This window comes from Pipistrellus hanaki (assembly GCF_964339955.1).
Source record: "Pipistrellus hanaki genome assembly, chromosome: 7".
Taxonomy (NCBI): Eukaryota; Metazoa; Chordata; class Mammalia; order Chiroptera; family Vespertilionidae; genus Pipistrellus; species Pipistrellus hanaki.
In genome coordinates this window covers 20,886,708-20,913,280 of record NC_140509.1, presented here as the reverse complement: position 1 = coordinate 20,913,280, position 26,573 = coordinate 20,886,708, and the positions used below count along the sequence as shown (strand labels likewise).

Genomic DNA, 26,573 nt, shown 5'->3' with positions numbered 1-26,573 from the left:
AGATAGATTTTCAGCTCTCTTTACACAAAAAATTTTTGAAAAATAACTGCAGTCACAGTGAGGCAAATATATGCAGGTTGTTGTTGCTTTATGAATGTTCTATCAGGGACACTTAGTAGCTTCATTTAAAAAATAGAAACTCACACCTAGTGAGTGTTGTGATATTGAATATAATTGAGAGCTATCAGAATGTGTGAATTAATAGATCAAAGTTGAATGAAAATAGACTGCCTAGGAAAGCACCATAAAATAAAAGCATTCTCCCCTCCCATTTTATTTTTTAAAAATATTTTTTAAATTGATATTTAGAGAGAGAAGAATGGACAGGAAGAGAAACACATGCACAGATTGATACCCAACCAACTGATTCACACTGGCCAGGGCTAGGATCAGATACTTTTATTGATACTTTCTGCATAGGAACTACAAATTTTATCAAAGATTGGAAAAGCACAGGGAGAGATTTCCAAAAGATAACTTTTGTGTGACAATGTCAGAGGTAATTGTGTACTCTTAATATTAATCATCCAATCAATGATATTTATTGAGTTGCTAACATATCACTAATCCTAAAATTCAGGAAGCATATATAAGTACAATACCCCATGTAATTTGACCAACAAATAAAGTATGGTGGAAATTGATAACAAGGTTGTGCCCAGTTTATGCTCCAGTCAAAATGATCTGCTGTTGAACTGCATTTACTATATTGACAGAATATGTAATACATTCCACAACCATGGGAAATCTACAGGAGAAAGAAAGGCTAAAACCAGCCATTATCGTCAATGACAATTAATGAGATAATATCTATGAGGCTATACTTTGAGGGAACCTTTCAGTCCTTCTATGTTAGAAATAGAAATAGCGCTGAAACTGTTTTTGGCTCGGTGGATAGAGCATCAGCCTGCTGACTGAAGGGTCCAGGGTTTGATTAGGGTCAAGGGCATATACCAGTAGGGGACATGCAAGAGGCAGCTGATCAATGACTCCCATCGATGTTTCTAACTCTCTATTTCTCTCCCTCTCTGTGAAAAAATCAATAATATATAGAAATGACTTTTTATCGTCTCATAAAATTCTAGAATTGGAAGGAGACTCAGAGATTATAGTATACTCCTGGGTTGGGCAACTATGACTCACAGGCCAAATTTGGCCCACTGCCTGTTTTTGTAAATTAAGTTATATAGAACAGTCAAGCTCATTCATTTTTGCATCACCTATGTCTTACACTGGCAGAGTTGAACAGCCAATACCATATAGTTCCCAAAATAAATATCTTATCCAATTTATTTGCTTCATAAATAAGACAATTGAGTCTAGGTAACATTTCAAAATTATATGATTAGTGGATAAATTGTCACTAGTGTCTAACGAGCAACTAATAGCAAAAAAGATAAAAAGTGAGACGAGGAGGAGGCAGACAATGGGGAGGCTTGGTGGGCCTTGAATGGTTTGTAGTCATGCCAAGAGGAAATGAGGATATACCTGAGAGGAGAGGATGAAATAATGCAAGGAGTCAGCCTTTGTGCATTCATAGAGAAATCATGAAAGATTTGGAAGGAGTAGAAAGGTAGGCAGCCATATAAAAATTAATCTGGTAATGGTTAACAAGAGAAACTAAAATGGAAACGTGTGAGGTTGAAGGCAGGAAGAACAGTTTGGTCATTATAGTGATATTCCAACTAGGGTTTCATTCAGCTAACCATCTCATTTGTAAAATAATGAACATAATTATTACAATGATGGGATTAGCAAGAATAATATTAAATGCATCAATATCACAAATAGTACTGATCCATCATCTGCAAAATTTGTTTTCTTGCAACCTTTCCCTTTTTATTGCAACATAAACTTGACCTGACCTTCTCTTTGATCTTATTGAAGTAGTCAGTAATATTCTACATGTTTTTGTTCAGAGAAGACATTATAAATAGCCATAACCACACATGCCTTTTAAAATTTCCCAGTTCTTTCATTCATCATAATTGTCATATATATCCTATTTCTGGAGTACAGGATAATATCCTGATGCAAGATTCAGAAATTGTAAGCTTGTATAATATGCTTTTAAAAATGTACAGTGATTACCCTAAAAAATATGCTGTCTTGTCACACTCCAGTTGACAAAATGAAGTCAGAAGCCAATATACTTCCTACTCCAGATGGCCCCTCCCCCAATCACACATCTCTTGAAAGTCACAAACATACGTTTCTTTCTGATCTCCATGTCAATTCTATCATATCTGGCATTTTGAGAGCAACATCTACCACAGGAGCTATTATATTATAAAATAAAACCTCCAAAAATAATTTATTAAACTAATTTGGAAGGTAGCACTGTACTAAGAGCTAATAAAATTTCCATTACACAGGTCCCCCAAATATGAAATATCCGCAGACTTCACCTCATCTCAGTAAGAGGTAAAGTATACTTCCTCAATAAAAGTATGCTTTCTCAGTTCTCAGCCTTACTATAACCAATTACTCCCTCTCTCTAAAAATCTAAGGGATTTGTCTTTATTCATTGTCTTCAATTGGACCATTTGTTCATGTATCACATCTTTCCTTGATGTTTACCAACTAGGAAATTATTTCCAACCCCATTGATTTCACACAATGGGACAGAGTAAAAGACCAAACTACTATGACTTATGTAACTTTCTTGGTAAAAGTACAATCATTATTTAATTTCATGAAAATTTTCACATTTACCAAAGAAATTAATAATTTCCTCCTACAATCACATTTCTCCTTTTTTTTCTTATTCTTACTCATCTACTTGGTTCCCAGAGTAAGTTGAATGAAAAAAATAAATAACAATGAATTGGAATAATACATATGTCATAGATAGGACTGATTAATGACATAATTAGAATTAGCTCTAAATTATACTTAAAAAATAATTCTGAAAGCAGATTAGGAGTAATAAAAAATGTTAAGTATGAATTTTTATAAAATTAAAGGAAGTATAAAGCAAGCAGCCTACTTGGTGGCAGATACACTGTTCCCTTTTATCCTCACAAGGCAGTGAGGAAACTACTTATTATCCCAATGTAATAAATGAGAAAACTGAGATAGAGATTAAATACCCTTCACGCAAACACAGAAGGATAAGGGCAGAACTAGCATTTGAACTTGAGATTGACTCCAAAACTCATATTCTTTATGCTCCATAGCATTATCTACAAACCAAGATGAATCCTGTGCTGTCTGGAAGCAAAACAAGATTAGAGTCCTTTGTGTGTGTGTACACATATGTACATGTTTTGCGATAAGCATGCTTATAAGCCACATTTTTATGAATGTCAAGACTTTCTAAGAATTCTTTTTAAAACAACATGTGCATCAGGCCTTCACCGAAAGAAAAAAACAAAGCTTTTCTTTTTTGCCATTGTTGCTCTGTTTTGTATGAATGGCAATTACAGGGTAGAACGGACCTGGTCAGTGTTTGAGATGACAAATCAATGAAAGACCAATGTCAAACAAGAGAAGACAAATGGAGCACAAAGTGTCCTGTCAATATGATTCAGTGCTGACAGAGAAGACAACACAATTCAATCAGCACTGAGAATGCAAGAAAAATAAAAGCCATTTTTCACTGTCCCAGGTTCCTCTCCACCTCTACTCTCTGTCAATGAGTTTAGGTCAAAGGATCCCAAAGGTCTGTAGAACCTCCCAGTGGCTTATCTGGCTGACTGATTAATAGTTTACCAGCGCCATGTCAAACCAGTGAGTCCTATTTTATTTTATTTGTAAAGAATCTCCATGTTATTCATCTCAATAATTTCAGCATTTAGCAAGGTGCCTAGCATATGATCATTGCTCAATAAAATTTGTTGAAAGTTTGAGCTGAGAGTAAATTTGGGGAGCATGTATGTCAACTGAATAATTGCATTGTTCACTTTCTATTAAGGTTCAAATATTTTTGGAATTCATCCTATATAATAAAAGCCCCGCAGTCAAATTGGCAGAGTGACCAGAACGACTGGTCAACAAGTTGCTATGGTGTGCACTGACCACTAGGGGGCAGATGCTCAATGCAGGAGCTGCCCCCTGGTGGTCAGTGTGCTCCCAGGGAACATGGTTCAATTGACTGGGATAAGCAGTTGCTCAGAGGGCAGGTCCACAGCTGCTTGGCTGACAGGGATGAGCGGCTGCTCCCACAGTAGGCAGATCCTAACAGGCCATGCTCCCCACCAGGCACAAATCCCATTTACTGGGCCACTAGTTCAATATATTACCCACAGGATTCTCTTAGCCTTCATATAATGGTAATGACTTGAGAATATTTTCATCAAATTTAATACATACACAATATGAAAATATATGAATGGCAAGTAAACTCACATATGAGAAATAAAATTTAACAGGACTTAAGATGGAGATAAAAGAATATTCTAAAGTAATTTGCATTTATAATTATAACAAATATAAATACAAAGATTAAGCAAGAAGAAATAATTTTCTATTAGTCCTTCTTTTTCAGCCTTCGATATATGTTTTATATGACCTCTAAGCAACATTTCACACTAACCATTACCACTTCTTAGAACCCTCTCTTTTCCAGGTCTGTGTGACACCAAGCTTGGTTATCCCTCTCTCGCCAGTTTTTGTTCTCTTTATTATCCTCTCCTTCATATTTAATCTTTAAATGTTGGGGTTCTTCAGATTTCAGTCTGTAATTTTCCTATTTACTTACATGGCTTTAGCCAACTAAGTAATAATCATTTTCAGTGGTTTCTCTTTGGACTTATAAAATTCTATGGTTTCACTCCAAAAATGTGTATATACATACAGTTATAATTATACTAGAGGCCCAGTACATGTGTACAGGAACAGGGGAGGGGGGTGTCCCTCAGCTCAGCCTGCACTGTCTCCAATCTAGGACCCCTCAAGGGAGTCCAATTGCCCACTTAGGCCCGATTCCACCAGGAAGTGGGACATCCCTTTCACAATGTAGGACTGCTGGCTCCCAACCACTTGCCTGCCTGCCTGCCTGATTGCTCCTAACTGCTTCTGCCTGTCAGCCTGATCACTCCTAACCACTCCCCTGCCAGCCTGATAAATGACTAACTGCTCCCCTGCTGGCCCAATTCCCCTAACTGCCCTCCCCTGCTAGCTTGGTCACCTCTAACTATCCTCCCTTACAGGCCTGAGCCCCCCCCCCCCCCCCGCCCCCCGATTTCCCTGCAATACTACTCTCCTGTAGGCCTGGTTCTTCCCAGCTGCCCTCCCCTGCAAGCCTGGTCACCCTTCAACTGCCCTCCCTTGCAGGCCTGGTCCTCCCCTACTGCCCTCCCCTGCTGGCCTGATTGCCCACAACTGCCTTTCCCTGCTGACCAGCTTATGGCTGCCATCTTGTGACCATATGGGGGTGGCCATCTTGTGTGTTGGAGTGATGGTCAATTTGCATGTTACCTCTTTATTATGTAGGGTTATTATATAGGATATATGCATACATACATATTTGACATTTCCCTTGGGAAGTCTCCAGAAATTTCAAACTCAATATATCTAGGTTAAACTCTTGCTTTCCCTTCTACTTCCATCTGCATCATTTTCTTTATTCTCAAGCTATACAATGTGTTACTCAGAACATCTGTTACTCAGAAAAGATATATGGAACCTACCCTTGACACCTTCTTCTCCAATCACTATCCCTTCCAACAAATTACCAAGAATTATCAATTCTATCAAAAAATATACCTCATGTTTATTCATATTCAAAACTTCCAACCTAGTCCCAGCTACCATTATTTTTTTATTAAGACCTCCCACATTACTTTCCTAATTGTTCTTCCCCTTCCACTTTCATCTTCATAATTTCATTCTCCAAGGATCATATAAAGTGATCTTTTTTAAAAATGCAAAATAGGCAATTATTCTGCTGAAATTTCTTGTAAACAACTTCCCTAGAACTTGGGATGAGGTTCAAAGCCCTAACTGTAACTAACAAGTCCCTGCAAGCTTTGTCTTATGCCTACTTCATTTCTTGATTTTCAACCACATTTTTTATAACTCTGTTTTTCAGCTTTCCAATAACTCCCAGAAAATACCAAAACAGTACCTGAGAGGAGAGAGTGAAGCATGACATTTGGGGCAATGTAATTGTTCTAAGAAGAGTGTAATAATTTACTGTGGAATAGGAGTATTTGTCCAGTAATGGTGAATGCTGATTGGCACTTGGCATCAGGGCCTATCTCAGTGCAGCAGAGCTTGAGTGAAACAGTCAATATACCATAGTTATGGAGCTGGCAGCTGCACACACCAGTGTGAACTTGAATTCAGAATGTAGGCTGGGGGATTGTACCAGAGACCAAGGAGATAAGGGGTGATGCCAAAAACAATCTACAACCCTGTCTATTGACAACTACAAAGTCTGGATAGATTTCTTTCTGTTCATGGAGGAGATAAAAGAGGGCACCACTTTTTAATTTACTTTTTTGGTAAGAAATATTTATGCACCAGAAAACCATTGCATCTTTTATTACAATAATAGTAAATATGCCAAATATTTTAATATTACCTAATTTAATGTTCTCAAAGTAAAAAAGGAAATACAAAAGTAGTGTTATCTTACAATGTAAGATGAGCACCTTTACATACTGTATTTTTATCCCTTCTACATTTCCACATACAACTTTGTTAAAAACAGTACACGTGAAAAGGAAAATGGGGATTGGGGGCGGGCGCTTGCAACCTAGTTCAGTATCTGGTTAAAACTGTAGTCTTACTTCCCACTCTGACTGACCTGGCCGGAGCTGCAGAGCATGACTCCAAAGTCCCATCAAAACTGATTGGGCAGAGCTGCGGGAACCCTCAGGGGCCCACCACAGGAGGAGATACATAGGTCAGAGCCTCCCCAACAGTTCAGCTCAGGTTTTGGATCCAGAATTCCCCTGGACTAGCAGATCTGTGAAATAAAGGTTAAACTTTCCTCCCTCAGAATCCCTGCTGATCAGGCTCCCATGCATTCTGCCACAACACACATACATAGAATAATATCCATTTTGTATTATACAATTAAAAGTATATATAAATATAAATGGACATAATCCTCAGGTTGTATTTGTGTGTGTGTGTGTGTGTGTGTGTGTGTGTGTGTGTGTTTTACTTAAAACATCAGAAACCTTTCGTTAAAATGCTTTTTTAAATTTATACACTCTAAAGAATATCCTATCAGGAATAGCAGTATGGTATTGAGTTTATGGATGTGAAGCACTTAAAAGAGCGCCAAGCAATTTAAACACTATATAGAGGAGTTAGCAACAATTGCTACTACTTTTACAGTCATCATCTTGGTTCATGGGTCAATGCTCAACCATTGAGAAACACCAGCCAGGCGACCTCACTTATTTCTTATAACACCCTTCCATGTCCAACTTACGAAAGGCTAAATAGAGCTAACTAAATGGTAGCAATAGGTTTTTGATATAGATGTGTCTGAGTTCAGTACACATATTTTAACTCTGTGTTGTAGTCAGTGGTTTTACAAAAAAAAATTAGTGGTGAAGTGCTTTGAGCTGAGTATTGATTCTGCAACTACAACTAACCAGCATGTAATATCTGGAAAAACTATGACTATGTCATCTTTTCCATTAGGTTACTGGGTCGATAAAATCCATGGTCTTTTTTAGATCTTAGATAATAAAATATTTCAAGTTTGGAAAATGGTAAATTTTTATACATTGAATCAAATTATTATTTAATTCTTCTATTATATTTAATATTATTACTCTCAAAACACTTAAAACTGGTAAAAAAAAAAGTGAAATAAAATAGTTTAGCATTCAAATAGCTTCAACTTTGAAAGTTGCATTTCAGAAAGATATAAAAATGTGAGGGTATAGAAAAGAAGGGGAAAACAGGATTACAAAAGTAGAATCCTTGAAAAATAAGTATAGGCTACTAAATAATAGTATTCAAAAGGTTAAAAAAGTTATTTAATCTTTTATAAACAAAACATACTGGTTCCAATTTAATTTTTTTCTGACTTTTTTTAGTACCATTGGAAAAATAAATAGTAAAAATAATTGGATAAACAGTGAAAAAATGAAAGCAATGAAGCAAAGTAAACACCATCTAGCATTAAGATAAAGTGGTAGAAATCGAATAATAGATAGAGGCTATTTTGAACAATATACACCAGAATCAAGAAATTAAGAATTTAATAATCCACAAAATGTATTATAAAGAGTAAGGAAAAAGGTGGATTGTATATTATGTGATCTTGGTGCTTTTAAGCTCAGAGTTTGGAGGAAAATTAGATAGTTACTACACATTCACCCAAATATCTTTCAGGTAGATTGTTGACTTAATTATTTTAAATATAGAGTATTAAAACCTCAATTAAAAGTTAAAATATTGTTCAGGACAAAATCATTAAAAATAAATTTATAAAGCCAACCACAATCTGGGATTTAGTCAATATTATAAAAGGGTTAATGCTACTACTTTTCCGAGCATTATCAGCTCATAGACATTAAAAATTTAAAAACTAAGACTCTATTAGGAGAATGAGTGAAAGAAAAAAAATTAAGAGTTTACAGTAGGAGAAATACAAAGAAATAACTGAAAATTCACCTTTTTTCTAGGGTCATTCCTTCTCTACTCCTCACTTATTTCAACTCTAATGCACCAATACACTCTTAGGTGAGGTTCCTCTTCTCTCTGCTTCTATACAGTTTCAGCCCATCCATTTCAAAACCACTGACTTACATTATATGTTTAAGAGGATTTCTCTACTACTGCTATATTTAAAACCCTTCAAGTGGAGGCTAGTATTTGTATGTATTTCCCAGAGCTCAGATTTGCCAGTGTGTCAGGGTAAGAAAGATTCTTTTTCCATTTTGAAAGTTATTTAGTTTCTGCTGCTTGCCTTGTAGCAGAAACTGAATTTCAGTTTATTGAAATCCCATTTCTTTTTTGGATGACAATTTCTGATCTCAAATATGTCTCATCTCAAAGTAGAAGGATTCAAAACTAGGATGCTGAACTGAACTGTGTGCAAATGTGAAATATTATTTGGTCTCTTTATTGGGAACATCACTTCACAGGATGAGAGGTGGAACGGTGTCACACAGACACCTCCTGGAACTCTCACTGTAAAGCAAATTATATTGAGGCAAAGACACACAAATTAATTTAGAGATAACAGAGGGATGCTAAGCAACTCAGAGACAGTGAAATAGTCAGAGTTAGGCTAAGCTCCAGGATAAGTCGTTCAATAGAAAAACGCCCCTCTGACTTGGCCTACTTCTTAGATTTATTTCTCATCAGGTTCCTCCTTCTATATTCAATCCATATTAAGTTCCTTCCAGTTCCTTAAAGATGCCATATTCTCCTTCACTGTGAGATTTTGCATTTGCTGCCCATTATTCCTGAAGTATGCTCTTCTCTTTCCATATACCTTCTATAATTTCTACTTGCTAAACTAACCTCCACAGCAGGTGCCACCTCTTCCCAGAGTCTTCTCTGGCCCCAGAATTGGGTTTATGTGCCTTCCTATATGAAGTGCATCTTCACTACTCAGTATAAATTCCTGTCCTATTTCCATCTCCATGCTTCAGACACTATGCATTAGCATCTGCTTCTTTCTCTTCCAGTCCCCTCCCTGCCCTTCTTACTTGAGGACAGTAGAAGTATATTATTATATTACTGGCATTTGTATTCATAACGTTTAGCACAATACTTCATACCTATTATGTATTTAAAGTTTATTTCTGAAAAATTAAGCAAAAGGTTTTTTTTGAAAACACATGTTTATTGATTTGTAGAGAGAAAGGGAGAGGAATAGAGAGATAGAAACCTGGAGATGAAAAAAAAACACATTATCAATAGAGTGCCTCCTTCTCGCCCCCTACTGGTGATCAAGCCCACAACTCAGGGATATGTCCTGACCAGGAATTGAAAAAGAGACCTTTTATTTTATTTTATTTTTTGAATTTTTTTTATTAAGGTATTATATGTGTACATATGCCGTTTGATTCCTGGCTTGACAATCAACCCCTGAGATTCAGCAGTTGGGTGCAAAAATCTTTATGTAAAGATTAAAGATGTATGGTCAAAGCAAGTAGAATAGAATTTAATATAAAATAAAAGAAAATGTTTGTTTTTCCCTAAGAAAACTTTTATTAAAAGAAAAAATATAACAATTGCTTGGAAAAATCTATGTAGTAAACAGACACTGAGTGGATTGTGACATCAACCTACCTTTTTTACATATATGTGAATGTAGTATTGAAAGAATATCAATTTTGAAATTGGAAGGATTTGAAAAGTTTTCTAAAACACTATGTTTCTTATATCTGGTAAAATGGAATAATTTCCAATATTACCTGGTAAGCATGAGGACTGTGTGGTAGTGTTACCTCAGCTTCTATGGATGTTAGTTACTACAAAATACATTTATTAATTTAATCAATCTCATAGAGCAGTAATTCTCAAAATTTCTCTAAAAGCAGAACACACAATCATAGAGGGCCTGGGGGGTGTCAACCAAGTTAGCACTTCACAAAATTTGAGTCTTTGGTTCTTTTCCTTGAAAATATATGCAAATTTGAAATTCTACCCCACTATTTAGCTTTGTTTGTTCTGATATTAAAATGTTCTTTCCAAATTGTTTACATTTCCCTATAACCTTTGCAATTGGGCCAGAGCCATGTGAATGGGTTCTAGCTAAAGGAATGTGAATGGAGTGAGAAGAACCATTTCTGAGTCAAGGCTTTGAAAGAAGTGATTGTAAAAAACCCTCCTCTTTGCCCTAGCTGGTTTGGCTCAATGAATAGATCATCGGACTGAGGATTGAAGGGTCCTGGCTTGGATTCTAGTCAAGGGCACATGCCTGGGTTGCATCCTTGATCCCCAGTGGGGGGTGTGCAGGAGACAGCTGGCCAGTGATTCTCTCCCATCATTGTTGTTTCTCTCTCTCCCCCTCTCCCTTCTTCTCTGAATCAATAAAAATATATTTTAAAAAATAAAAGCACTACATTAAAAAGAAAGAAACTCTTCCCATGCTCCTTTTCATTTTCAATAGGCTGAATGAGATCACAATATATAATCCTAAAAGGTGGCAGAGCAACAAAGTAGGAAGAGTTTGGGGCCCCTGAAACCATATGAAGAAGAACTACCCTAAAACTAGAATCACCCACCTTGAACTATTTATGTAAATAAGAAATAAGCTTCTATTAGTACATTTGAAGTATTAATTATTTTGAATCTATCTGTTATAGCAACTACTCAAAACAGGGCACCCCCATACCCCCAAAAAAGAAAAAGCTAAACATTGTGCAGTTAAACCACATCCCAAGACCCAAATTAAATGTTTTTGTATTGTTTATACAAATTATCACACATTTATTTTCATTTTCTAAATTAGTATAGTTGAACTGTTTATTAAACTGTCTTAGACCTTGCCATGCATTCAAAACCTCTAATTAAAACATCTTCTCAGAATTGATCAATTTTCCATGGGTTAAACATAACATAGCATGAAAATGCAGGCTAAATATTCAGTGGTTATTCAGAAAGAAAGAGGGGGGGAGAAGAGGGGAGGTTAATGATGAAATATAAGTGGTAACCCCAATAAAGCTTTGTCAATAGCACTACATAAGAATTTGTGCTCCTGGAATCCTTGCTACTTGGTAATATAGAGGAAATATAGGAAAAATATACTAGAAATTTAACTCTGAAGCATTATTTTTATATTCTCCTAAAAAACTACATAGCTATAGGTAGATAGATTAATATCAAAGATTTATGACTATAAAGTAGAAAATTAGTTCTTAATATAATTAGACATTAATATAGAAAATTATTGCTCTATAATACTGTATTCATAATCTTTAAAATATCAGTTCATGTAATATTATTATATTAGAGGCTTGGTTCATGAAATTCATGCACAGTGGAAGGGGGTGTCCTTCAGCCCAGCCTCCACCTTCTCTAATCTGGGACCCCTCGAGGGATGTCCGACTGCCCATTTAGGCCCGATCCCACCAGGGAGTTGGACATCCCTCTCACAATCCAGGACTGCTGGCTCCCAACTGCTCACCTGCCTGCCTTCTGATTGCCTTTAACCACTCCCCTGCCAGCCTGATTGATGCCTAACTGCTCCCCTGCTAACCTAATTGCCCCTAACTGCCCTCCATTGCAGGCCTGGTCACCCCTAACTGCCCTCCCCTGCAGGCCTGGTCCCCCAACTGTTTTCCCCTGCAGCCTGGGTCTCTTCCAACTGCCCTTCCTTGCAGGCCTGGTCGCCCCCTACTTCCCTCCTCTGCTGGCATGGTCACCCCTAACTGCCCTCCCCTGAAGGATTGACTGTCCCCAACTGCCCTCCCTTTCAGGGCTGGTTCCTCCCAACTGCCCTCCCCTGTTGGCCTGATCACCCACAACTGCCCTTCCTTGCAGGCCTAGTCCCTCTCAACTGCCCTCTCCTGCAGGCCTGATTCCTCCCAACTGCCCTCCCTTGCTGGTCATCTTGTGGTGGCCATCTTGTGTCTACATGGGGACAGGATTTTTGACCACATGGGGGCAGCCATCTTGTGTGTTGGAGTGATGGTCAATCTGCATATTACTCTTTTATTAGATAGGATAGAGGCCTGGTGCACTGGTGGGGGCCAGCTGCTTTGCCCTAAAGGATGTCCCAGAACAGGTTGAAGGTTCCCTTGGGGCATGGGAAGGCCTGGGCAAGGGGCCTGTGGTGGTCTGCAGGATGGCCATGCCCCCTGGTGACCCAAGTGGAGGACCTGATATCTGGGGTTTATTTACTTTCTATAATTGAAACTTTGTAGCCTGGAGTGGAGCCAAGTCTTCTCCATGCTTGCTCCATGGAAGCAACCATTTCTGTTGGGGTTTATGTATCTTCTACAATTGAAACTTTGTAGCATGGAGTGGAGGCCTGGGCCAGCCAGGGTGTATGGAAAGCTTGGCTTCCTCCATTGCCAGGGAAACCCAAACCTCCCTCCTGCTCTCTGTGGCCATAGCCATCTTGGTTGAGTTTATTTGCAAATTTGCTCCTGATTGGCCTGTGGGTGTGGCTTGTGGGCATGGCTTGTGAATGTAGCAGAGTGATGGTTAATTTGCATATTACTCATTTATTAGATAGGATGATGAATTTTTTCTCAATAAAAAATCTAAAAGATAAAAATAATCATAAAATCACTGAGATTAGATTAGATGCACAGCATCTACTCCAATAATTTTTCTCCAAATCCATCAATCCTTCTCTTTTCATCACTCTTATTAAAACTTTCTGTCATTCAACAATACTTACATTAATATTCATATCCTAAACCTTTTGTTTTTCTGACTCTTCATTGCACCCATCTGGAAAACTCAATTAGGTAAATTCAGCTACCCAGTGCTCTTTGTGTACGTACAAGCAGCTGACTACAATACACAAGAGGGCAGAATGGTAGCATTAGTAATGCGTGGCAATCTCTTTAGGTTCCTCTGGGCAGCTCTCTCTCCCAAATATCTAGAGAACCATTGCAAACCATCTCTATTCTCCTCAAATTTCTGATAATGCATCTCTCCTACCATCTTCTCCCTCTACAGATAACCTTACCTTCTACTTTCTGAAGATAAAAAAATGAAGGTATCTGGTAGGACCTTTCCTCAACTTACAACTATCTTAAATGTTAAACAAGATTCATTGAAATGTGTCCTCTCTGCCTTCTCTCCTGATATAATAGAGTCGCCAATCTTTCTATAAGACCAACCCCAATCCTCCACTTTCTGAAAAATCTTACAACAGCAATTTTTAAAGTAAAATCTTCTGGGCCTCTTATCTTTTTTTGTAGGCTCATCGTTTTTTTAGCCAGTCATTAAATATTGGATTTTTTTCATGGCTTAGTCTCAATCAATCTTTCTGTTTTTCTTACTCTGCTCAGTCCTATCCATTTGCAGCATTTATCTTGAAGCATAAGAATCCCTCCTTTGGAAAAACTGCAATTTGAAATTCTCTGTTTTTAGAAAGTCCCTTGCTCTGTAAGTCAACTATGTTATTTTTAGATGGTATCTTATTCTGTAAAATATAACTTTTTTTTTAGCTTGAATAATAGAAAAAATAAACTTAACTTGGCAAGCTAGCCATCTAACGTAAGAGGCTGATACGCTGATACTGATAATACTCCAATGCCAGATGTTTATATAAATATATGTACTCAAGGTTACAAGTTGTCTGCAAAAACAACATACACAAAGACCTGAGAAGATATAAAAAGAGAATGCTTCTTCCTTTATTTGCTCAGAATTTGAAAGGCATTTTTCTCTGAGCCCACCAGTGTATAATAAAGTGTAACTCCACCTCTCTAAGCACTGCTTGTTTTTTCTCCAGTCTTCTGCAATAATCTTTTATAACCTTAAGATCAATATCTATCTTCTCTGACATCAATCTGAAATTTTATGTTTAAAGACATCTCAAAAATCATCATGCCCAATATTAAACTTTTCCATTTCATTGTCCATGCTCTATTCCAAATCCATATCATGTCTGCCAGCTTTTCTCCTTAAATATTTTTGATCTATTCATGTTTCCCCAACTCTGCCACCATCTTACCAAGTCTAGACTATTATCTTGTACTTAGATACTATAATTTGCCTTTTTACATAATATTTTTATAGTAAAACAATCTTTTTAAATAATACAAAGAAAATCATGCCACCTTTCTATTTAAAAAACTTCAGTGAACCTGGCTCATTAACTCAATGGTTAAGTGTTGACCTAGGAACCAGGAGGTCACAGTTCAATTCCCAGTCAGGGCATATGTCTTGGTTGTGGGCCCAACCCCCAATCGGGCAGAAGGCAACTGATCACTAATTCTCTCTCATCACTGATGTTTCTATTTCTCTCTCCTTCTCACTTCCTCTTTGAAATCAATAAAGATATATTTTAAAAAGAAAAATAATTCACTTCAGTGATTTACCTTTGCTCTTAAAATGCTTAACTTAACTAAATGTGTAACATGCTTCACTTAATTCTGTAAAATGGCCTACAAGTCTTTGCCATCTGAGATTCAGCTATCATAGCACTGTGTTTATACAATGTTTTGTATCCTTCTGACCACAGATTGTTTTTTTTTTACACAAGCTGTTCCTTTTGCCTGTTCCTAAACAACCCATAAATCTCAGCTCAGACTTTCTTCCTCTAGGACATTTCTCAGATTCTACAGTCTAGATCAAGTATTGTATGCCCTCTTACTACTTTCAACTGTGCTTTTGTAAAATGTGTAACTTTACATTTTTATGTATTTTTGTTTGATATCTAGTTGCACTGTGAAATCAAGGACCATTGTTTTGTTTTTCACACACTGCCTATTACCACAGCACCAGGAACAACATGAGTTCTATTTTTGTTGAAAATACAGAAAAAAAGGAACTTAGAAATCATTCTATTTGTGCCTAAATTTAAGTCATTATAATAGATATGCATCAAAGTTTACAGAAATCTCTTCCTTGATTTTTGGATGATTAACTCAAAGCAAATGTCTTCACAGTCACTTATTGGAAACTTGTTTAATTTTTATAATTTTGAGCATTTTAAAATGTATTTTGGGGTGTTCAATTTAATTTTAAAAACTGGCATTATCCTTCATTTTGTACTTGAAAAACATCTTTGTTATTATGTAATTGGTTCTTTCTGGATTCTTTTCATGTTTACTTTCCTTTCAGCTTCCATTTTACAATGTTTTGTCTTCTGTCTGAGTCACTGCACAATATTTATATAATGTGAAAAATTTGATATTGTTGACATCAGCACACACACACACACACAAATTCACACCCAAATATGGGACACTAGATAAATTGTAATAGATATGGAGAGAAATCCTCATGAAATAGAATCATAGTATAGAGAATGCTAGCCAGGATAAATATCTCAAATACCAGCCATATTGTTTTTATTTCAAGAAACCTTTTTCTGCATATTTTAATATCTCTAAAATTGGAACCATCTAAAAATCAATGGACTTTCTCAGTTTAACGGGTAATATTTCCTTATTATTGTTGTATAAAACAATGTCTCTATATGACATTTTCTATTCAATTAAATGTTTTTATAAGTCTAGTGTCCATAATGGAGATAAACAGAGGTTTTAGAAGGAGAAGAGGGAGGAGTAAAATACAATTATTTATTTATTTATTTATTTATTTATTTATTTTTAAATATATATTTTATTGATTTTTTTTTACAGAGGGGAATAGAGAACTAGAAACATCGACAAGCTGCCTTCTGCACACCTCCCACCGGGGATGTGCCCGCAACCAATGTACATGCCCTTGACCAGAATCGAACCTGGGACCCTTCAATCTGAAGACCGACGCTCTATCCACTGAGCCAAACCAGTTTTGGCAAAATACAATTATTTATTAAAGGCAAATAAAACTTTGTTTTTATAATTTGTTATCTACCTATCACAATCCTGTCCTTTATATATATGAGAATATATAACATCTATTACCTTATGCTGGAGTCAGTTGTGAATGGGTTTGCCTTATTCCCTAAAGTCCTTAAGAGTAGGACTATGTAGTTATCCTCCTCCTATTTCCCAGTGCATGGCATGTGATAGAACTTTAAATTCATTTGTTCAAGTAAGTGAAGTCTAACAGAGTTGTCTTCTACAGAAAGAACAGCAAATAGAATGTATGTATTGCAATAAATTTGTAAGGTACTTGACAGGAGTATATTAAGCTCTCTGATAAGAAACATTAACTTACTTGGGCTATTTGTTTACTCTCTAATTCACTGATGCATTAATTTTCTGCATGTAGTAATTACCAAGTCAGGAATTACTAATGAAGAAATGAATTAAAATCTACTTTCCAGGGCACCTAACAATGCTCAGGGCCTAAAGTATTTCTGAAAAATAAACATATGCTCCAAGAGTAATTTTTCAGAATTAGCCTTGTTAAATGTCACACATGTGATATATATGTATAAAGGTCTCAATTTTCTAAATGTTTATAAAAACTAACACACTACTGCAACTGACACATTGAACGTAGAAAACAGATGGTATCAGAGTGATTAAATGTAAACACACCCATATCTTGTACAAGGCCAGCATGAACAAATTTAGGAGTAGACTGAAGGTAACATAACCAGCATGGCTAAGTAGGTGGTAGAGATGATAAGTGATCAGTTCTAATAAATCAAGAAAGAAAGATTCTATATCAATATTGTCATTTTCAGTGTTCTCTGAATGATAGCAAAAATTATTTCAATCATCAAGTATATGGTGGGAAAAATTTTCCCATCAAGGGCATCACTAGAGAAGACAAAAACTGATAATGAAATATACACAAGAAAGAGAGATTTAGAAGGAATGGGACTTTCAAAGTGAAGGAAAATAAAAAAATAGATGAATTTCCAGTTACAATGGCAGCATAAAGACATTTTTATTCCATTCATCTTCCTGAAAAGTAACTAAACAAGAATTTAAAAAATAAAAACAAAACCAAATTTAAAACCTCAATACTTTCTGTCTTTAGTGAACCAAGCAAACAGCTGTAATTCCCAATAACAACTGAGGAATAACAGAATATACATTTTGTTCTCTACCAAAGCAAGAGTAGATGCTGAGAAACAATATACAATCCTTCCCCTCTGTCTCCAACCTGAATGGGAAAAGTTTGCCCTTAAAAGTATATAAGACAGTCCAGGAATATCCCCTAATGAGGATACAACAATTGAACTATGATGATCTGTTCCCCTACAACCCATGGGATTTCCACTGAGGAAGAAATCACATTGGAAGTGCACTCGATTGTGAGAGTCCTGGCCAACCATCCAGGGCAATGGTGGAAAGATAAAGCAAGGTGAAGCAGAGAAGAAAGGCAAAGAATCGCACATGACAGCACAGATACCTGCAAGGGCTCTATTGTGAGTCCCACCAAATGCTGCAGGCTATGCAGGAAGGGAAGAGTTGATTTGGCCAGAATGGGTCCAAAAATTGCACACTTCAATCAAAGCTGAGGAGTGCTTCAGCTCTCTCCTCCAACTTCTGCTTACTCTATTTTTCAACAAAAAGCTGACCCATTTAAAGAAGAGTAGCAAGTGAGAACTAGCATAGGACATGTGCTTAAAAAGTTTATTCTTTGACTAGAGAAAGCATTAAGTATTTTATGGATCAGCATTGTATTAGGTGGTTTGGCTACATCAGTGAATATTACAGATGCCTGCTCTCATGGAGCTTCAATCTAGTAGGGAGAAAAGACAATATACTATTAACATACAAAGCTAATTAAATTAAACATGTTTTAGAAAGTAATAATCATTACAAAAATTAATAGATCATGTAAGAGGGATCAGAATGCTGGAAGAGAAGGCAGTTAGCAATATTAAATAAGACAGGGTAGCTACACTGAACAGATTAGATCTGAATAAATACTCAATGAAAGTACAGAAACTAAGAAATCAGATGTCTGAAAGAGCATTTTAACAACAGAGAAAGACCTAGATGTGTGGATTTCTGAAACATTAAAGGAACTAAAGCAGGAAGAACAGGCACAGATGAACAGAAATTGAGATCAGAAAATTGATGAGGGTGCAGGCAGGCAGGTGGGGGAATCCTCACATCATGCAGACCTTTGTAGGCCATTGTAAGGACCTTGGGTTTTGTTCCCATGGAACTGGGAAAGTAGTGCAGGGTTCTGAGTAAAGAAGTAACAAGATCTGACTAGTGTTATAAAAGGAACACACTTATTTCTCTGTTGAGAATAGACTTTTGAGGGCAAATAAAATAATAGACCAGTTAGAAGCTACTTAAGTATTCCATGCACAAAATATTAGGTCATGGTAGGTCAGGCAAGAGTTCTGGCAGTTTGAATAGTAAAAAATAGTTAAGATTCTGGATATAAGTTGAAAGAACAGTTTCTGACACATTGAAAGTGAGTTTCAAGGGAAGTAATTTCAAGGATAATTTCCAGGTTTTCAGCCAGAGCATGTAGAAGGATGATGTCATTAACTAAGATGGAGAAAGTTAGTGTTCAACAGGTACAAAGGCAGGAATCAGGAGCTGAGTTTGTAAGCGTTGAATTTGATTCACTTATTAGGTGCCCAAGTGGAGATGTCAAGAAGGCTATGGAATGGATAAGTTTATAGAATTCAGGAGAGAGATCTAGGTGGTAGATATACTAGTAAATTGAATTAGTGTCACGTTTAGATGGTTCTCAAAGGCAGGATAAACTCAGAGACTGATGAATTCATCAGAGAATGATTGAGAATATAAGGGAGAAAAAATCTATTATAAAAGTGAGTATGGACACTCTAACATTAAGATGTATAGAAGTACAGGGAGGAAAAAAAAAACACAACTAACCAAGAACACTGAAAAGTCAGGCCAGAAAAGAAAAATTAGCACAAAAGGATGGGCAGGTGTGCAAATTTTTTGTTGCCATAAAATTTTAAATACTTTAGTATCTTATTTTCCTATTAGATATATCTAGTGATTTATCTAGCCATCTTTCTCTATAGAATTAAGAGGCATATAAAACAACTCCAAATTCTTGAGCCACATTATCACTAATGTAGGTTAGTAAAATTACCTAATCTACATTAACTTGAAATGTATTTTAATTCTAAGATGAAATCCATAAAATCCATAAAATCAGTAGTTTCTTACATTCAATAAAATGTAATTTTATAGTGGGAACCCCAGCGTATCCATATATATATAAAGAGACAAGGGCTGTCATGACCGAAATAACTGAACAGATGGCTGAACAGACTGCATGGGGCAACCGGGCAAACAGGGGGGTTAGTGAGGGACAACCAAATGACTAAACAGCAGGCTGTGTGGGGCAACCTGGCTGGCAGAGGAGGGCAGTGAGGGATGACCAGGCTGGTGAGGGAGCAGTTGGTGGCAACCAAGCCGGCAAGGGAGGAGGCAGTTGGGGGCACCCAGGCCAGCAGAGGGGGCAGTGAGGGGCGACCAGGCCAGTGGGGAGGGGGGCAATTGGGGGCAATAGGCTGGCGGGGGGTGGGCAGTTAGGAGCAATCAGGTCATCAGGCAGAAGTGGTTAGGGGTGATCAGGCTGGCAGGGGGGGCAGTTAGATGCAATCAGGCAGGTGTGCAGTTAGGAACCAGCAGCTAGGCCCAATCCCCGGGCCTAAACTGGCAGTCAGACATCCCCGAGGGTGTCTCAGATTGGAGAGGGTTCAGGCTGGGCTGAGGGGACCCTCTTTCCTGTGCCCAAATTTTGTGCATTAGGCCTCTAGTTTCAACTAAAGGAGGTATGATGATTAAAGAAGCATCATAGAGTATAACTGTTCTACATACCTTGGAATTGACTCAAAGAGTTTCAAAGATCAGTAAGGAGAAGGTAATGATTTAGTTGTAACAGAGGCTGCTTGTGTGTGGGTTCAGTCAGATGAGAAAAGTGAGGGTTTGGGGTGGAAACAAAACAAAATGATTCCTAAAATCTTTTCAGAATTAGAGTGATACATTATGAGAACCTACTTGCAATAATATATTTCCCTTGCCCTTGGAACATTAGGACACATTACTAATAGGTGAGAGACAGGAAATGGCCTTTTTTTTTTTTCAGAATATTGTTACCTTTTTACTGAATTTTAAATTAATAATTAAGGATTATTAAGACTAAATTTAAATAATTAAATTTTTAATTTATATCAGACTCTCTCAATACAAAGCAGAATTTTGGTACCAAAATGCACTATATGCACTTTGTTTTAGTTTCGTTTTTAAATGTGTTAAAGATTTTTAAGAATTGCCTTACCCAGTGAGTTTGACTGCATGTGTCCGAAACTTCTGATATTTTTCTGATTCTTCATTCTTCACATGTCTATATATTCCTGACTTATAATGGAAGAAATCCTCATGGACTTGCATTATGGCTAAAATAAAACCCAATAGGAAAAATTACACAGTTAAAAACATTAACTTTATAAACCTCCAGAAATTCTCACAAAACAACCAATGGGTAAATTGCCAGAATAGAATTTAAGAAGCAATCTTGTAATACAGGCTAATTTTGATTCCTGCTTAATTTAGTTGGTTGAAATATTTTGTTGTTGTTGAACTTATTGGGATGACATCTTATAAAATAAAAGCCTAATATGCAAATTGACTGAATGGCAGAATGACCAGTTGCTATGATGCATACTGACAACCAGAGGGCAGATGCTTAATGCAGGAGCTGCCCCCAGCCTGCAGGTTTTAGGCCATCTAAGGCAGGTGCCAGTAGGGTCTCTCCCCAATAGAGAGAGGCAACCAGTGGTGTAGGGTGGGGCCAGCAAGGGGGCAGTACCAGATCGGTCAAGGCAGGTGCCAGTGGGGGCCCCCTGGATCACCCACTGGTGATCCCACATATCAGTCTTCATTGCCTGCCAAGCCTAGGGACCCTAACTGTGCACAAAGCTCATGCACCAGGCCTCTAGTTAGTTAATAAAATTATGTAGGTTTCAGGTACACAATTCCATAATATATCATCTTTATATTGTATTGTGTGTCACTAACCCAATTCAAGTCTCCCTCCATCACCATTTATCCTCTTTTTATCCTAATTTGCCTCCACCCAACCACCTTTCCTTTTGATATTACTATTCTGTGGACTGTCCATGAGTTTGGTTTTATTTGTTTGCTTATTTTTATTTATATTTTTTGCTTAATCCCTTCACCTTTTTCACCTGGCACCCCTCCTCCCTTCCCTCTGACAGTTGTCAGTCTGTTCTCTGTATCTATGAGTCTGGTTCTATTTTGTTTGTTAGTTTATTTGAAGAGTATTATGCTAAGTGAATAAGCCACTCAGAGAAAGACAAGTACCTTATGATTTCACTTAGATGTGGCTGCAGTATTTTCTTCTTCTAAGAACAACTTTTAGCTGTTTGAATATTACTTAAATTCACATTATACCTTTAAAACACCAGGTATTCTTAATTGACAGAGGAACTATTACCAGGAATTGAGTCTTTGCAGTGAAGGACCTCTGCACTTGGCTAGTGATTTGTGATTTCTCCATTAACCTTATGCTTCACCACAAGCCTCTAAAACTCCAATTAAGCTAGCAGCGCAGGGTGAGTCTAGCAAACCAGGCTTAAAGTAATTGTCCTTAATCCTTAGAAATAAATACAAATCTTTCCTCGGTGAGCTTGAATAGAAAGCAAACCCTTGGCAAAGGAATATTCTGACAAGATTCCAGCCTCCCAATTCTGGAGAGCTGAGCCAATATTGTATTCTTTAGAAAGTAAGAGCTTACGCTTTATAAAGCTCTTTTTCATTTCCTCACCTAGATTACTTCTTTTCTGTATTCTGGGCTTTGTTGAAGGGCTTGGGTAATTCAGAATGAAGACTTTAAACTTCTAAAAGATGTGAACTGAAAATATTTTTAGTTGGGACAAGATAAACCCCCTTCATAACTATGTACCCTACTTGTCTATCTTAGTTTGACATGCATTTTACATAGCATAGGCATTTGATAGCTGCTCAAATAAAGCTACTATTCCAAAGTCAAATATAACTATTTAATGTTCCACTTTTATTTTATTTTTAATGTCCCATGCATTTTCTGATGCTGTTCAAATATTCTAAAAGAGATTAAATTTTCTTTACCAACTTTAAAATTTTCTTTACCAACACATTCCCATAGGTTTTTAACAATTTATATAACTGTAATCTAAGCAGATCTTTGCTATCGTTCTATTTCCATAACCTAAACTTCTTTTTCATTCTACATATTTTAGAAAAATGCTCACAGTGTTAATTAGTCAGCATTCTGTTGCCTTTTACATACTTTTGTATTGAGACTGGGGGGAAATGCAACAATGGAAGACATCACTTTGCATATACAGCAAGATAAGTCAATCAGCATTTATAAAAATGGGAAGATTTTGCACACATTTTTCCTTATTTTATAGAATCACTAGAGGCCCAGTGCACAAATTTGTGCACATTGAAAGGAAATTTATTAGAAGAAATATTTTAGAAGCCGGGGAAGGACAGTGGGAGATTGGCCAGCTGGGAAGGGACAGTGGGAGGGCTCCAGGACGTGTCAGGCCCAACTGGCCCAGTCTTGATCGGCCAGCCCCCAGCAGCAAGTTAACTTACCCTCTTGTGGTCAGTGCACATCATAGCAACTGGTCAAACAGTTGAGGGCATGGTCAGGCACTTAGCATATTAGGCTTTTATTATATAGAATTAGCTTCTGTAGCTTTTCCAAACTCTCTGTTAACCATCACAGGTAAAATACTCTTCACTGCAGAAAAACACTGACAACTAAAGAAACATGGGTGAGAAGCCATCACAATGAACATGAAGGCAGCTCCTTTCTTCCATTTCTGACACCAAAACAGACTTGAACCCACAGACATCTGACTATATAAGCTACTATAGTACGATTTTACTTTGAACCTGCAGCAAATTTATGCAGAATTGTCATATGCTTGAGGGCAGCACAAACTTGTCTTCACTGCTCTCTGCCTCTCACTCCCAGCTCAGGCTGGCAGGAGACAGCTTCTCAACAAACATTTGTCCAATGGGGGTTGAATACTTTATTATTTTGAAATTTTATCTCTTTACTTTTGATTTGTTGTATGAAATTCATGAACATTTAACTGTGTGAACACACAAGAAACCTAAGGTATTATGTTTTAAATAATTATGATCCCAATTTTTATTTTATTTTATAGAGAGAACTTATAATAGTATTTGTGATCTGAAGATTCAGACCTGGTTAGGTAATTTGCCTAAAGTCATTTAAGTAGCCAATGTGAAAGTTGTATTTTTAAATTTATCCTTGATTTCAAATGAATGTGCTCCTTTAAATCTGTCACACAAACTCTACTTAATATATTTAAATTATACATGTATTGCCCTTCTTCTATAAGTGCCAACAAAAATGACACAATTGTAAAGAAAAAAAATTTTTTTCCTTTTCATTTGTTTCAAGTTTTGCTTAAGACCCAAGGATTTTAAAAACTAAAACATGTCCCAGGATATGCTTAGTGTAAGCTTCAGTTTCTCAATAAATAGGAAGTGATGATAACAATCAATGCAAATTACTCCAACACAGTTTTAAAATCCACAGTGCCTGCTAGATATTGAATCAATACTAATCAGGTCACCATTAACAAAAACAAGAACTGGCCAATAGTTCCTTAGGTCTATATCAAATATTTTAAATTTAAACTTTGGTTTAATATATTTGATAAATTACAGCACATTGATCATATATTTTGGGCCTTTTATTGTTCACAACCTGTATTTCCATTTAAAACTCACTAAATTTGTTCTTCATGCCCTTCAAAGAAATGTTTATTACAGAGAATATACACTATGACTGTATCTTTAGATATGTCATTGGTGAAAAATAAAATTCAATAGGTAAGCAGAGAAACTATATATCAGAGATGATATCTTACAACTCAAAGTCAATGTAGAGTAAGTTAGCATATTATTTTTTATTTACTGCTTACTCTCTGTAACACAAATTGATCAAAATAGAAAGCCTTTTATAAAATACAAAATCCTACTGGCTTATTTGATTTGATCTGAATTTATAGAAAAGTAAGTGTAGCTGAAACCGGTTTCGCTCAGTGAATAGAGCATCGGCCTGCGGACTGAAGGGTCCCAGGTTTGATTCCAGTCAAGGGCATGTACTTTGGTTGCGGGCGCATCCCCAAGTGGAGGGTGTGCAGGAGGCAGCTGATTGATGATTCTCTCTCATTGATGTTTCTAACTCTCTTTCCCTCTCTCTTCCTCTCTGTAAAAAATCAATAAAATCTATTTTTTTAAAAAATAAAAAAAAAAGGAAAGTAAGTGTAGCTACTTTATTTCTACCACTAAATCTTGATTTTTTTCATTCTATTTCCTGATCCATTTAAGCTAAAACTGAAAAAATTTCTAGTACTTTGTATGAATTTTAAATAGGACTGAACAATTAAATGAGCTCCATCACTTAGCATTTTATGTTTGACTGCTTGGTTCATAATCAAGCTGGAAGGATTTATCAAACTTTCATCAAATGTTTCATTAATATTTAAGAATTAAATCTATGGATGAATCTATTTTTTAAATAAAATAACAACTAATGAAGTTATTATGTGAGTGTATTTTCCATGATTTCCCTGACCTAAGTATTGTTAAACCCTTATGAACACTCTAAAAGTCAACATTTTCTTTCTATTATTAATCTTCTTTTACATGAGCTAAACTGTAATGTTCTTTATTAAAGGAATAAATAACACACAACCATATTTCATCCAAGCATACCTTGAACTGGTCCATTATGTATGATTTCTTTCATTATTTCAGTTTCCTAAAGGAGAATTATCAATGAGCATTGTTATTGTTATTAGAGCATTCTAAATCCATTGTCTGGTATATATTGCCAGGTCTTATACAATCAATCTAGAAGTTATACAATCCAATGTGTCTTGACCACCTGCCATTAATCAGGCTTTGAAATACCCACATGTGAAATGCCCCATTGATAAAGTTGCTAAAATAACATGCACCAATTTATTTCATTTACTGTAACACTGACAATAATGTTGGAATGGAGGAAAAATAATTACTTTCTCATGGTCACAAAAAATTAAAACCATGTTTATCATTTGCTTTTAGAGGCATTTCTATTTTTTGACCACAGGAGCAGTTCTATATGCATGTTCAGTGGAGTTTCTTGGTATAGATTTAACATACAAATGTTGCTACCCATTCTGTAATGCAGCCCTTCATAAAGAGCCAGGTTATTCATTCATCCATTCATCTATTCACAGGTACCACAGAGTACATATCTCCAAAAACCAGGATAGAAACAAATATTGACCCTGAACCTATCTTCGATGTATTTACATTTTGGTAGGAAAGACAGACAGCAACATAAATAACGGCATTACAAAATGATAAGTTCTGTTACAGAGACAAGCTCAAAGTGCCATAGGTGCAAACAAGAAAGGGAAATTAATCCTACCTATTGTAGAAGGCAATAAAACCTCAAAGAGAAGATGGATCCTTGACACATATGTGGGATTTTACAAGGAAATAGGTGGGAAAATCATTTGGGTAAGAGGAATGAGCACTTGTCTAAGTAGAGAAGCGTAAAAGCACATGGTGTGTCTAGGAAGCAGACAGTAGTCCTTATATCAGGAACAGTATGAGTGAGTGGAGGGGTAGATGCTGGCCAGACAACAGTCTGTAAAAGTAGCAGGTCAGAAACAAATCATGAAAGCCTGTATGTCATGGTAAGAATATTGGACTGTATTTCACAGGTAACTGAAAGACAGTGAAGGTGAGATATTCTGAAAATGAGAAGGTCTGGGTGACACTGACACGATGGGATAAAATTTGCCAGTGCTTTTAACATGACAAACTAGAATCCAAGGCCATCCTTTGTCCATTACAGCTATGTCTATTTTAATTATTTTGTGGAGTAAGGCAAAGGATTGATAAAATGAGCTACAACCACAAATAAAAAGTCAGTAATAAAGGTTGGATTTAGTTTTTACTTGTCAAGAACATTAAGTAATTAAAACATGATTTAAAAACTCTATTTCCATGGGCATTTCTAAATGTAAGTCAAGCATCTATACTGCTCACATTATAAAG

General features: G+C 36.5%; 1 protein-coding gene across 3 annotated transcripts in view; it reads right to left on the bottom strand.

The window, feature by feature from the left end:
- TINAG (tubulointerstitial nephritis antigen) overlaps positions 1–26,573 on the bottom strand; it is a 74,957-nt gene that overhangs the window by 10,680 nt on the left and 37,704 nt on the right. For all 3 annotated transcript variants that reach the window (XM_084889755.1, XM_084889756.1, XM_084889754.1), the window contains 2 exons: positions 25,236–25,281; positions 20,746–20,863 (listed from right to left, as the gene is read on the bottom strand). In XM_084889755.1, the coding sequence (XP_084745881.1) occupies positions 20,746–20,863; positions 25,236–25,281 (164 nt within the window). The remainder of the gene's footprint in view (positions 1–20,745; positions 20,864–25,235; positions 25,282–26,573) is intronic.